Source organism: Lithobates pipiens, unplaced genomic scaffold (assembly GCF_037356315.1).
Source record: "Lithobates pipiens isolate NorthernLeopardFrog02 unplaced genomic scaffold, aLitPip1_a1.2 Scaffold_16, whole genome shotgun sequence".
NCBI lineage: Eukaryota > Metazoa > Chordata > Amphibia > Anura > Ranidae > Lithobates > Lithobates pipiens.
This window is the reverse complement of record NW_027507748.1, coordinates 419,956,567-419,972,076: the sequence shown is the minus strand read 5'-3', so window position 1 is coordinate 419,972,076 and position 15,510 is coordinate 419,956,567. Positions and strand designations below refer to the sequence as shown.

Here is a 15,510-nt window from a genome sequence, read left to right as displayed (position 1 = left end):
TCAATATGCTGGTTGATCGTAAAAAAATGATCAATTCATGGGCTGCTTTCATTTCATTTAGGGTTGCCTTCTTAAAAGAGTAAAGTATTGTTATTTTTAAAGTAAATTTTCACTTGGTTTGATGAAGGAGGTGAAGCTAAGTAAAAATTAACTTTGCAAAGAATACCCAATCATGTGAAAGGAAAATAAGGAAACCAAGGTCTTTGCTTGCACATGTTTGGATGATTGGAAATAGTACAGCTTCACATTACTACCTTGCAAGTACATTTTCACTTAGCTTAGTGAACATGCTCTACTTTATTTGTAAATATTCCCCATTATCTGAAAAGCGTTGACCAACTTCTTTACATGGTGAAAATTATTCTTTTAGTAAATCAGTCCATAATGTGGGTTTTGTTTTTACTCTGTAACAAATACACCATTATTCCCATTGAGGAAACATTCAAATATAAATAAGGCATTACAAACAAAAGTGTTAACAATCCCATAAAAGTCAAACATGTAGCTTTTATACTTAGTTAAATATCATAATACAATTATTTAATTGTAGCATTTAAAAGCAATAAAACATAAGCTGTTTATTCTTAAACAATATGGAAATATAATTATGATAATCATATGAATTGATAGAATTGTGGAAAGATACTTTTGAAAATGCAAAGGTTTCCACTGTAGTCATGCCAGGAATATAAAAAAAAAAAAAAATCTGGAGAAATAAAGTTAAGTGAAAAGCAATACCTGGTTTGGGATCTTCTGCAATCGTTTTTTCTGAGGTTTTAGGAACTGGTTGAGGCTCAGTTACTTTGGAAGCTAAAAGAAAAAATACTTTGAATGAAATGAAATGAAATTCTATTGATACATCCTGTGGGCGATGAGGTCCTTGAATTTCTAAATAAATCTGTGCAAAAGAGCTTAACAAACTCATAAATAATGACAATGCCAAATGATACACATAACAGCGGAACGGAAACAACTGTCACACAAAGCAGAACAGTCTAGTGGGAGATATGTTAGAATCGATATAAGTTTACTCTTTGGGGAAAAAAATGTCAGCACAGAGATTTTTCATCTCATTAGCAACAATGAATTAAAAATCTGCACAGTAACAATTACAATATGTTCCCAACACTGGAGCATTAGAAGGGTAATTTTACTTATATCACAGTATCTGCTAGAGCAGGGGTCTCAAACTGGCGCCCCCCCAGCTGTTGCAAAATTAAGTCCCATCATGCCTCTGCCTGTGGGAGTCATGCTTGTAACTGTCAGTCTTGCAATGCCTCATGGGACTTGTAGTTTTGCAACAGCTGGAGGGCATCTAATAGGGAAATTGAAATTAATGCAATCATCTAAGTGCAAATGTAAATAAGCCCCAGCAGATAAAATTCGAGCTTACCTACACGTACAAGAAGCATTTGATAGAACAGTAGTACGATCGATTAATTGAACTGATTGAACAAGTAGAGAGACTCCCCTGCTTCTAGAAACTCCAGGCACCGATCAAAGGAAGCCCAACCATTCTTCACACTCCATATGAAAGCAGGAATTCATACACTGATGGTGTCAGATCACATTCAACTTTAGTAAACCCTGACATAATCCAAAGCAGCCCCATCTAGGACTGGCCCTCTTTAAGGTTTCACCCAATATGGCTTGATCATAGAGATGTTTGCGATCAAGTCCCTACTGGGTGAAATGTTAGAAAGGGCTGGTCCTTGGCAGAAAAATTAATTTTTACAACATGAAAGAGCTGCACACAATGTAAGTCTTGAGGTCAGCTGCTGAAAGGTTTTTAAAAATTTTGGACTTTAATATCACTTATGGGTATTAGAGTCCATCCTCCGCTACTTGATGAGCCCTAGTTTTGGGCTTCATAATGGATGTAGTAAGAGAATTAAAGTGGAGAGTTTTGGTGACAAGAAAATGGTGCCCGGCAGCACACAGGATCAACAGACTGTAGTGCTAAAGTAGTGCAAGATTATGAGAATTTGCTTCAGCTTGGTTTTCCACTCATAGATCTCCTATGATTAAGCCCCACATGGGAGAAAAACATTTGTGGGGTTCTTTAATGGGTTGCAGAAACAAGTTGATCCTGTGGGTGGCCGGGTGCCATTTGTTTGTAGTCTAAGCTGAGCCTGATAACCCTTCTATTCTGACCAGCACACAGTGGGTGAGATTTACTAAAACTGGCACACTAATAATCTGGTGCAGCTGTGCATGGTAGCCAATCAGCTTCTAACTTCAGCTTGTTCAATTAAGCTTTGGCAATAAAACCTGAAGCTGATTGGTTTCTATGCTGAACCAGATTTTTCACTCTCTAGTTTTAGTAAATAACCCTCAGTGCCACCAGCCACAGGACCTTAGCCATTGAGGCTTAATGCCCCCATCCATAGCTGGTTGGGTCTTTGTAAAATACCTGAAATCCCCACTCTAAAACTATATTATTCTTTAAATTTCATTCTCTTATTTGGGATAGGGAATCAAATATCCCCAACTTTTTTAGTTGCAATGTATTTGATTTAAAAAAGATTTCCATGGAATTGGAGCGTAATGGCTGACTCATCAACTGATGTGTGCAAAGGTCACTGAAGATGTGAGAAAGACCACATCTGGATAAGAGCAATACTTCATGCAAATATGAATTTATTTCATTTCTTATTTTTGTTCAAATGGTTAAACATCCTTATAATCTGGACCAATGACAGAAGTACTTTCCTTTGACCTAATATATGCATTTTTTTAAATGGACAACTTCCTTTTATCACCAAAGAAATTACTTAGGAGTAATAAATCAAGGTCATCTGATACAACATTATTAGCACACATCACTTCCATTGCATTACATCTTTGATTTAAGGAATGAACTATTATTAAACTGAAAAAAGAGCCAGATAGTGGAAGAAAGTACCTAAACATGTGCCAAAATGTTCACAGCTGTGGAAAGACTGCATAGAAAATATCAGAACTGAACTCTGGCTATTCAGGAGATCATCCAGCAGAGAGTTGTCTTCTCACAGAGAGTGTTAAGTAAACAGTCAGTATTTATAGTCTTGCTTGTCATAGCTATGAAACGTTAGTACAATACACTTACACTACTCCTACACCTGCTGTGTGGGGAGGATCCGCAGCACAACTTTTTATTCATGGCTTACGATCAGTTTTCTTCTAGAATGAGATTTTTGCACTGCTTTTGGTAAATAGGGTATTTTACATTTACCCTTTGTAAAGTTTCCCCACCAAGAAGCACATCTAGAAAGGCTCCTACTGACAACCATTACTTTGATGCATTCGCCAAAAATTCCCATGTCCATACAAGACTTGCAGTTGGCAATGCCTACAATACCAAGATGAAATGTCAAAACAGTGAGGAGCGTTTGCACATGACATTAATCATTTTGTATGAATTATTGCACACCTCAGTCAAAATACACTGAGGTATGAAGGATGCTGCTTCACCTCTATCTCAGGTATTTGTTCAGAACTTTCAGTCTATAGTTGCCATTTTCTCAGCGCAAATCTGAATCTGTTTAATGCTTGTGGGGCAATTGTTAATTAAGACAATGTGATAAATGAAGCCTGTTATCTTTCTAAAGATCCTCAGTGACAGCTTTATGCAAAACAAGGCTTCCAGTCCACCAGCTATTGAAAAAAATGTAGATTAGTGCAATCACATATTTCTGTAATGTTCTGTCTGTTCCCCAGGGCTATGTCGGATGTTTCTCTGACTAAACACAATTCTTGCACAGTTTGTTTATTGTTTGTTACTAACAGAATGTTTTCTTGGTTAACTCAACCTGTATACACATGGATAAATGGTAATAGACTATACCATACAGGGAAACTGACTGTTAGCTGTATGCTTGGTTAATCATAGACAGTGCTGCCTTTTAGCTTTACACATACACTCGCACAATTTGACTATAAAAATGATAAATCGGAAAAAAAAGTAAAAACAAATATTTTCCTGGTTATTGGGGGAAAAAATAGTAAGCTTGAAAGCGAATATAAAGCCAAACCCTTTTTCTTTTAGTTTTGGACAGAGTGGGGAGGGTTAAGACTTTTGGCAGGTTTTTATTGCTAAATGGGAAAGCATCCAAAGCAGAACATAAGGTCCAGATTTAATTTTATTCAGAATCTTGTGTCATAAAAAGTCAAAGTATTTAAGCATCTTTAAGCATCACCCGGTTAAGCATGTTAACTGTAATGTGGAGTGATTATAGCAGTTACAAATCAGGATCCCTACAACTGTATCAGTTCAGTGCACACTTCATTCAACAGTACAAAACCCTGATGAAGGGTGGACCCTTTGAACCCCTGAAACGCATTGCATTTTTATAATACAAGATTCTGAATAAATTTAATCTGGACCTTTGGCTATTATGTTAGGGAGAGCAACCTAATAGTATGTTACATAATGTTACCTGACTGAAAATACCATATGCTCTAGCACCCCACGCATTTCTTGCATGCATTTCTTGTACTTGAATACCTGAGGGTTTTTTTTTTTTGCTGTTTATCCTGGTGTTCATCGTCATAAAATCTTAGTGTGGGGGTAAAAACTAAGCTTTTGTTTTCACCAGACACCAGATTCCTTCAGTGGGGACCTCTATTTCAGTGACAACTATCTAAGATGAGTTTTCCTGAATTTTGAAGAGATTTCCTCTAACCTCCTGTTTTGTCAGTATTTAAGGAGAGACCTCAAGAATGGGACCTGAAAGGCAAAAAAACCCAACTGGGTTTCAAAGCCCATCTGCAGGAAATGAGAAAATTATACCTTGCAATTGAACTATGCCCTCGCTGTATGGGTTGATTACTCGTTTAGGTTGAGGGGACTTGTTAAAATGTAGTTACCCTATTCTCCTCTACTTCTAGTCGCTAGACTGGTCCCTGCGTTGTCTTCTCCCCTATGTTCCAGCAGTCTACAGTCCTGACTTCTTTAAGACCAATGTAGGCCCAAACTAGCTATTCACAATACCTAACATGTGTGCCCACTGGGTGTACTGTATAAACTGTAAGTAACCTTAGATACATACAGAATACGCAGTGAGCTCTGGGTGTGAGAACAAAATAGCAAAATAAAATAATGGTACAAAATAGCATCGGGCTGAGTGGCACTCAGCCATTCATAGGCAGCTTTATATTCTAATAATGAATACAAAGTTTTCTCTAATTGGTGGAGAGGTGGGCCAATGATGTTATAGTCTCCAACTCATTTATTGATAGAATACAAAGCTACCTATGAAAAGTTGAGTGCCACTCAGCCCGATGCTATTTTGTCCCAGGTGTGAGACAGAAAGATCTTATCTCATACCTGGAACTCAGTGCTGCATACTGTATGTAGCTGAGGCTACAAACAGTTTATACAGCACACGTAGTGCGCGCACATGTTAGTGTAAGGAAAGGTTTGTTTAGGCCAGCATGGGCCTTCGTTATACAATCACGGTGCAGCTATGATGGCCACTTTAATGGGTATAGGGGGAGCACGTGTGCGCCCGCCGTGTGACATCAGAGCCAATGTGTGTTGCCGCCAGGGATCCGCAATCACTCCTGAGAGAGACAAAACGGGAGTCTGTCAATGTAAACAGACAGATCCTCATTCTATCAGGGAAGTAGAGAGATCTGCTGTTCCAAGTGTAGTGCTGGCTCCTGTCGAGCATGCACTATATGTTTTTCAAAGTTACATTTCCTGAAACCACAGTTGGGTTTTGGGGCTAATTTTACTAAATTTATAGTTTTAGTACCAGTCTGGCTGGGTTGCACTGGGTTCTCCTTGGCCACAGGTGCGCTGTCACTGCCAGAAAGGGTGAGAACACAGTCTAGCTGGGTGTATTGAATGCCACGTTTCTTTTGGAACCGGGCCAGTGGGAATGTTATCCTGTTGTGCATTCTGGGAGGTGGTATTTAAGGTACTGACATCACGTGCTCGGGGGTCTTCTTCTCTTTGTTCCAGAGAATATTTTCTGTCTGTTTGGTTCTGATCCTCCTGACCAGCCCCCATGGGTTTGCTTCTCTGAAGGAGCCTGGAGGCTCAGTTGAAGGACACTTCATGAATTTTCACTCATAAGGTATCGCCGGATCAGCTGAGAGATACTGGTACCGTATGAAAGCTCTTTAAGTTTGTCTACATCCCTCAGTTACACTCAAGTCTGTGGCAGAGACTTTTACTCAAGTATTTTACACTCAAGTCTGTGGCAGAGACTTTTACTCAAGTATTTTACACTCAAGTCTGTGGCAGAGACTTTTATTCAAGTATTTTACACTCAAGTCTGTAGCAGCAACTTTCATTGGCACCCTACCAGCTGGTAGGCCTAGTGAGAGGAGGTCTATATGGGGATTGTGAAATCCAGCTGTGAAACGGTTATTCTCTGGATTTTTCTTATAAGAGACTTTCCATTTTTGCAGTCATAAGTACCTGAACTTACTCCTAACCCTCTACCCTAAACTGAGAGACTCTGTTTCTACTTTAAATAAATAACCCAAAAGAAGATTCAGTGTCAGTTTCCACATTTCTTTGGGCCATCTACCACGGGAAACCCTAGATGGAGAAGCAGTCGGTAACGGTGACAGTAAGCCCAATAAAACCAGTAGCTCCTTCGGGGGTCAGAGCTACATAAGTAATCAGGAACAGTGATCTCTCGCTATTCCCTGCGAGTACACTGCCCCCACAGTTAGAAACATCTCCCTAGGGAACACTTAACCCCTTGATCACCCCCTAGTGTTAACCCCTTCCCTGCCAGTGACATTTGCAGTATACAGCAATCAGTGGCTATTTTTAGCCTTGATCGCTGTATAAATGTCAATGGTCCCAAAAAAGTGTCAAAAATGTTGAAACTGTCAATCACCACTATTACTGGTAAAAAAAAAGAAAATGCCATACATATATCCCCTATTTTGTAGACACTATAACGTTTATGCAAAACCAATCAATATATGCTTAGTGGGATTTTTTTTTTTAACCAAAAATATGTAGAATACATATTGGCTTAAACTGATGAATACATATTTTTTTACATTTTTTGGGGGATATTTATTATAGCAAAAAAGTAAATTATTGTTTTTTTTTCAAAATTGTCGGTCTTTTTTTGTTTAAAGCGCAAAAAATAAAAACCTCCGAGGTAATTAAATACCACTAAAAGAAAGCTCTTTTTATGCAGGAAAAAAGGACATAAATTTTGTTTGGGTACAGCATCATGCGGCCGCGGAATTGTCAGTTAAAGGTACGCAGTGATGTATCGCAAAAAATAGCCTGGTCATTAAGGGGCAAATCTTCTGGTCCTTAAGTGGTTAATAAAAGTTGCACAATTTACCTTTATCTACAGACACCCCTTACCTGCATAGGCATTTTTTTTGTAAAGGTGAACTAACCCTTTAAACATTGCAGTGCAAGTGCAGCTCCCTGCAATGGATCATTCCTAAGTTTTCTAGAGTTGGGCTCTCAAGTTTGTTCATAACTAAGAAACACATTTTTTGGTTTAGATAAACTTCAGATAGTGATAAATAATTTTACATCAGTTTTATACTCGACTATTTAGAAGGAAAAATGCACTATATTCAGGAGGACAATGCATTTTTTATCCATGCTTATTATTGTTTCAATACATAACACTATTGCATTCCAAAACTATTCCACAATAAAAAGGGATTACCAGCATTTAATGCATCTCTACACCAAATGATAACAAGAGGAGAATAAGGAAACTTCCGACTACCAATGTTTATTCTCTGATACATCAGTATTACTAGTGCTTATTTGCACACTTTGAAATATTACAATTTCTTATTCCCAGAAGGTGCATGATGTTAGCAGTAACTATAGAATACAGCAAGGGTGTATGAGCACCCTTCTATAAGTTATTGCTTTTTAGATGCATAGAATGTTTTTTTTTATCAAGTTTATATTACCTTAAAACATTCAGAAAGGAAAAAAAGAAAAGAGCCTACCTGGTTTTGGTTTAGGTGTTGGTGGCTTTGTAGTGGTCAAAGGTGGCTTTTTTGTCTTTTCCCTGAAGACTAAAAAAAAAAAAATACTAATGAAGTATCTCATAGAATGCACACATACTGTAATAAGCTTCCTGCAGTTTTATAATTGCATAAATGGTCTGTGGAGTAGTCTGTGCCACAATAAATAATTAGATGTTTCTGGCCTACCTGAGCCTGTACCAGTTTTACAGAGTGAAATAGAAACTAGCACAGGTCTCCCCTTAATTAACAGAGGGAATATTGTGTGTTTGTGTGTGTGCGTTGGGTCAAACTTTCAATTAAGCAAAACATTTTACATAAATAAATTGTTAAGATTGGTAAAACTGAATTTATCATGTAATTCAGTACAAATGTAAAGCTTGTAACCATTGTTGGGGGCTAATATCTGGTGAGTTAGATAACATACAGGCATCTACATGGGTAAAAAAAGTATAACAAGAACACTTTTAATCCAAACATTTTGCATTGCCATAACATATAACAGTAAAGTTATATGTAGATGTATATATATATCAGTAGCACCAGGTGTCACTGATCCAAGCGCTCTACTGGACAAAATCAGATCAATGCACAATAGCAGCTATTATAAATATACACAATTAATAAAATGCGCCAAAGATAAAAATCAAATCATCTCAGCACTAATAGCGCTAGTGGAATAATATAAATATTCAGTGCAAGCTGTGGCAATCAAACACCACTTAAAAATCAGTCAGTATGCGGTAAAAGGAGAAAGTCCACATAAGATTCTTATAGTATAAATGGTGCTCCATATCCCCTTAGCAGATAGAAATAAGCTTCCTCCTCTGTATACCACCACCAACAACTCATGCACGGATAGTCCCTGTTGGTAATAAACTCACCAAAAATAAGTGATATACGGGCCTTGTATCACCATACACTATAAAATGATCTCCAATCCTTAGAGACCTCTAAGCACGATCCAATTGCAACAGCAGTAGACACTAGGGCCTGAACAAGACTGCTAAAATTCCCCTTTTCTCTTGCATGATGCAATTTATGAATTACCCTATGGCAAAACTTATCTAATCCAGGGACAGGAGTGGTTTTCAAGTCTCAGGTGATTACAGGCTTTAGTGCCTGTTGCAATTGTATCGTGCTTGGAGGTATCTAAGGATTGGAGATCATCTTATAGTGTATGGTGACATAAGGCCTTATTATTTTTGGTTGAGTTTATTACCAACGGGGACTATCCGTGCACAAGATGTTGGTGATGGTATCCAGATGAGAAAGCTTATTTCTGTCTGCTAAGGGGATACGAAGCACCTATACTATAAGAATCTTATGTGGACTTACTGACTGATTTTTAAGTGGTGTTTGATCGGCACAGCTTGCATTGAACATTTCTATTATTCCACTAGCGCTATTAGTGCTGAGATGACTGTTTCGATTTTTATCTTTGGCGCATTTTATTAAAGTTATATGTAGAATATCATTTATCATTTACTTTAACTGCACTTTGTTCTGCGTAATGTCGTTTCTGTCCTGTGAGGTCATGAGGATGCTGCAGATTGATTTCATCTGGGCAGCAGCTCCACTTGGCAACAAAAGTGTAAGCTCTCACAGAGCTCAAATGTACAAGTGTCTCTAATATGTCCTGGGTTAAACAGGGTTGAGCGATTGTAAATACACAGATACAGAACAAAGAATTGCATTCCTGGAGACATTTTCAAAGCTAATTTACATGCGAAAATACTTAGGATTTTCAAAAGTTCTGCAAAGGTATAAACTTTCAGTCACTTCAGAATCTTGTAAATGATCAGATGGACTGTGCCTCACAGATGCATTTTACATGGAAACGCATGCATTTAAAATATGAATGACAGAAAAAGTATCGGGATGTAGGACTAGACAAAATAAATACCTGGACTTTGTACTGTTGGTGGAGGTGCAGCTGTCGATTTAGTAATATTTTGAAAACCTGTAAAAATATATTGTAGTCTTTATAGTACTTGACAAATGAAATATTTGAGAACATTTAAATTACATTTTATCAAATAGACTTAAAGTGATATTAAAGTCAACTTTTTCTAAATTAGCTATTAAAGTGTTACTAAACCCAGGAAACGACATTCACTATATCTGGTCTCCCACAGTACACAGAACATGGAGATGCAATAGTTTCAGTAAATCTAAACTGCTAAATACCTTTTCTCATCAGCAGTATATAGCAATCTTGTTACTTCTATCAGTGTCTAGTTAAAGCTTGTAGGAAGAGTTTTCATTCTAATCGGATTGTCCTATGAGGCTGCAGGACCCCTGACCCTCTGTCAGGAGTCCTGCAGTGCTGATTGGCCCTGTGCTGATCACATGCACTCTCCCAAGAAAAACCCCCCCCAAAAAAATCTCTAGCAATACACACAAAACTGAGCAAGTGCAAATTGCCCCCAAGGCTCTGTTTTATGGGGATGGTTTGGGTACACTTCTGAATAGAGATACAATCTTATGTGCAGCTGTTCCAAATGAGCTGCTAATAGCAGATCTTACATGCTCTTATCCCTTGTACACACGCTCGGACATTCCGACAACAACTGCATAAACACGGTCGGACAAAGTTGTCGGAAAATCCGATCGTTTGGAACGTGATGACGTTTGTACGTTATGACGGGACTACGTTCAGGCTAGTAGCCAATAGCTTTGGTCTCGTAATTTGATCTGAGCATGCGTGGCACTTTTTCCGATTGGAATTCTCTACAAGTGATCGGAAAAAGTCCTATCGGATCATGTTGTCAGAAAATTTTATAGCCAGCTTTCAAACTTTGTTGGTCAGACATTCCGATGGAAAAAGTCCGATGGAGCCCACACATGGTCGGATTATCCAACAACAGGGTCCGATTGGACATTTTCCATCGGAATTTCCGACCGTGTGTACAAGGGCTTACTGTTGTTATTATTATTCTCCTCTGAGGTTCCTCCTCATACTGACCCCAAGCTGTGCTGCCTGACACTTGATATGCACCCTGGACCTTTGGAGTCTCACTGAAGGCTGTGTGTGCACTCCAGATTAGGATGACCAATTTACAAGGAGCCATTTTCAGCGCCACACACAGGCAAAGCGAGAGGGATACAGAGCCAAAACCACCTTCCTCTTCTTTCTCCATAGCGGTGATTGACAGCAACTCTTGATTCAGACATGTATGGCTCTATGTCCCTCTCGGGAACAGCTGAATGTAAGGTAATAGCTCTAAATGGGAGAACACATGTATTAGAGATGCAGACAAGACTCCATTGGTCCTGGCAGGCACAGGGGTCACACACATACCTGTGAGCATAAAAGTTATGCTATTAGAAGCTCATTTAAATTACTTTAATATACCTTTAAGCTGACTAAACAGTCATAATAAAATTGCACAGAATTTTACTTGTGAACTGGATTTTAAAAGATTCCTACACTGCAGTTCTCATACTTTGAATGATTAATCTAATCTTTGGGTCATAGAAAACAGCCTTGATACAATAAGGGTTATTTGCTAAAACTGGAAAGCACAAAATCTGGTGCAGCTCGGCATAGAAACCAATCAGCTTCCAGGTTTTCTTGTCAAAGCTTAATTGAACAAGCTGAAGTTAGAAGCTGATTGACTCCCATGCACCGCTGCACCAGATTTTGAGTGCACCATTTTTATTAAATCTACCCCAAAGTATCTGTAAATCCACGGGTTCATTAACAAATCAGAGCAAGAAAAATATATAAAAAAAAAACCTGGCTGACCACTGTATCCAAACTCAGTGAACAAGATTATGAGAGTGAATTGGACAATCTGTCCAATATTCAACAATTTGTTCATGTTTACTATCTAGTTTTTGGAATTAAACTTGTAATGTAAACTTAATTTTTTTTTAGCAGTCCCATTGCAAACATACTGTAGAGCTTGTTTAATGTTTCTAGTAAGAAAACAAACTAACTGAATTCTAAATGCATATTTGTGCAACACCCCCTTCTCCAAAGTATTAAACATCTTTTTCTTCCACTCACACATCACAACTCTTAGAATGCAGTAATCACATAATTTATTCAGTTGTTTTATGCAGGTTTATAAAATATCTTCATTTAATTACAATTATAATATATTTTGAGTAATTCTGGGCCATGTATAAGATTCAGTTGCCAAACATCTGTGATTTTTCAAATATTTCAATATCCATGCAGCTATTAGGAGCATTTCATTCACATTGCAAGTCCTACAAAAGGCCATATATAACATGCTTTGTGACATTACATAAAAGAGACTAAACTATTCATTGCAGGTATTCATATAGCACTGACAATTTACACAGTGCATCCACATCAGCCCCCAATTTCCAGAAGCTTACAATCTAAGGCCTCTATCATGCATGCACAATACTTATAGAAGCAAGTTACAGATCAGCATGTCTTTGGAGTGTGCCAGGACACCTATGCAAGCATATGGAGAGCATGCAAACTCAATACAGATGATATCTTGCCTGGGATTCAAACCAAGGATCCTAGTACCACAAGGCATAAGGACTGACCATTAAGCCACTTTGTAGTATGATATGATGTTTTAGTACCACATGACAGCACAGCTTTGGGTTCTGGCAGCAACTGTGAGTGCTGAAAATGGTGACATCGCCCCACCAGCGCCAATGCTCGGGAGTCTCCTCCCATCAGCCACAGCAGCCAACCAGGACTCAGCGCTGTGACTATTAGAAAACAAAAAAAAAGGCATATACAGTGGTGATTATTACAAATGGCATGCAGCATTAGTAAAAGCCGAGGGCAGGCAACATTTAGGACCCCTGCACACTGGGGCGCTTTGCAGGCGCTACAGCACTAAAAATAGCGCCTGCAAAGCACCCTGAAACAGCTGCTGTTGTCTCAGGGGCCTCAGGCTTTCACACTGGAGCGGTGTGCTTGCAGGACGGCCAAAAAAGTCCTGTAAGCCGAATCTATGGAGCACTATAGGAGCCGTATATTTACCTCTCCCAAAGCGCCCCTTCCCATAGAAAACAATGGGGCAGCGCTGCAAAATCGCCTGCAGCGGCGCTTTGCGGGCAGTTTTAACCCATTTTTGGCAGCTAGCGGTGGTTAAAACTGCCCCACTAGCGGGGGGCATAGCGCCGCTAAAACTATGGTAAAGTGGCGCTGAATATATAGCGCCGCTTTACCGCCAGGGCCCGCAACGTCCCAGTGTGAAAGGGGCCTTAAAGATTACTGTTAGATAGCCTTTTCTTCTTCTTTACACATAAAGTGTGAACAGTGCTCAGCATCATGCTTACATTTGAACTCCAGGAAGAGAGTTAGGTGAGCTCATCAGTCTGTTGCTTCTCAGACTACGTGTTTTTCTTTTTTTTACTAAGCTGTTCACACTTTGTAATGGTTCTTTCAAGCTTTGCCAAGTGTTTTCAATTTTTTCAGCCATTAGGGACGATTCTGGTTTCAAAACTGTTTTCACTGACACATTTATGTTTTCATTTCTTAATATATTCCTATATTTATTGACTAATCAAAAAACTGCAGACTTTACCTTGCTTAACTACTATCACTGGAATGAGAGCCTTCGTGTCTTCCGAGGCATACTGAAAAAATGAATACAGCTAGAATTATTATTGAGGTACATGTAGAATCAAACATTATGACACAGGTAGAGAACACAAAAATAAACAATTTTACAAATGATAAAAGATGTAAAATCATAAACAGTAGGCACCTTCATGTATCACAGTAGGCCAACCTGCTAACTTGAACATAGACTCCTTTGTTGGATGCTACAAATGTATGTGGACTACCAATACCGGCCTGTAATAAATGCTAGTTAAATGGCTGTGCGTGGCTTCAGTACCCCTGACTTACTGACTTGTAATGAGACTTCATCAAAAGCAAAATTCAAGTCCATGCATAAATTATAAAAATCAAATCAAATAAAATTGGAATTAAATTGGAATTAAATAATAAACAGACTAGCAGCCAGTGCTCTGTGTAAACAAAAAATCCTTCCAATTCATCTTGTGACTAGGGATGAGCTTCGAGTTCGAGTCGACCTCATGTTCGACTCGAACATTGCCTGTTTGCCTGTTCGGTGAACAGTGAACAATTTGGGGTTTTTGCTGCAAATTCGAAAAGCCATGGAACACCCTGTACAAGTCTATGGGAGAAATCTAAAGTGCTAATTTTAAAGGCTAATATGCAATTTATTGTCCTAAAAAGTGTTTGGGGACCTGGGTCCTGCCCCAGGGGACATGTATCAATGCAAAAAAATGTTTTAAAAACTGGTGTTTTTTCAGGAGCAGTGATTTTAATAATGCTTAAAGTGAAAACTGAAGGGCCTGGTAATTGAATTTGGGGGAACCGCACGCTTTTTTTTTTTTTATCAATTACTTTCAATGACTCTTCTCTGTATTACGGGGGGGCCAACAATTATAGCCGCGAGTGATTTTAAATGGCTTTTTTTCCTACAGAAATGACACTTTGTGCAGGGACAGTTCTAAGCATGGGAAACATGCGCCCCTTTACAGGCATACTATACACACCGCCCAGGTATGAAATTTAAAGGAATATTACACTTTTATTGTTTCACTTTAAGCATTATTAAAATCACTGCTACCGAAAAAACGCCTGTTTTTAAAACTTTTTTTTCCCCCTGGGGCAGGGCCCAGGTCCCCAAACACTTTTTAGGACAATAACTTGCATATTAGCCTTTAAAATTAGAACTTTAGATTTTGAACGTTCCAGTCCCATAAACTTTAATAGGGTTCTAAAGTTCACATGAAGTTTAGGTCTGTTCGCAGGTTCTGGTGCAAACCAAACCGGGTGGTGTTTGGCTCATCCTTACTTGTGACAAGTGCTCATCCACCACCAGATGAAATGCCTACTCACCTCTAACACAATAATCATACTCTTATCAGTGTCATCCTCTTAAACTCTGGATATTGGGTCCTCCTATTTCCACTCTTGTAGTTTCCAACATATATTAAATGGAACAAAAGGGCAACAGCATAGTGCTCTCTATTTAAAACATTTTTATTATCCCCCTCAATTAAAAACACTTTCAGGAATAACAGTAACTATGCGCTTGTACAACAACTCACTAGCCAGCTCACCACTACACTCCAAACTGCGGCGGTGGTGTGATGTCACAGACATGACTCCTCCCTCCTAGATGCATTGCGTCCTCCTATTGGGCTTCCTCAGTAGGCCTACTTTTATTTGATTTTATTTTTATAATTTACACATGGACTTGAATTCTGCTTTTTATATGAACATTGTTGCGCTTCACTGTATTTGATGATTATTAATGACAGCTGGTGAGGTGAAAACACCTTGAGAGTGTTATAGCTGGCAACACAGTAGAACTGATCACAATCATTTTTCATATGTTTCACTCACATCTTTCACACATTTTTTGAGTCATATTGTAATATTTGGCAGTGTGGATTGAATAAGTACACTAGTTGTAATATGACTATGACAGGAGATTGCTAATCACTTCATAAACAAGATTGATACAATCCATGATGAAATCTCCACTCTACATGTATCTCCCCCAGTTAAGA

At 38.6% G+C, this 15,510-nt stretch overlaps 1 protein-coding gene across 11 annotated transcripts in view; it reads right to left on the bottom strand.

Annotated features, from left to right (window-relative positions):
• Positions 1 to 15,510, bottom strand: part of ABI3BP (ABI family member 3 binding protein) — a 465,661-nt gene that overhangs the window by 233,844 nt on the left and 216,307 nt on the right. For all 11 annotated transcript variants that reach the window (XM_077482512.1, XM_077482502.1, XM_077482506.1 and 8 more), the window contains exons 7-10: positions 13,485 to 13,536; positions 9,863 to 9,919; positions 7,939 to 8,007; positions 739 to 810 (exon numbers count right to left, since the gene is read on the bottom strand). In XM_077482512.1, the coding sequence (XP_077338638.1) occupies positions 739 to 810; positions 7,939 to 8,007; positions 9,863 to 9,919; positions 13,485 to 13,536 (250 nt within the window). The remainder of the gene's footprint in view (positions 1 to 738; positions 811 to 7,938; positions 8,008 to 9,862; positions 9,920 to 13,484; positions 13,537 to 15,510) is intronic.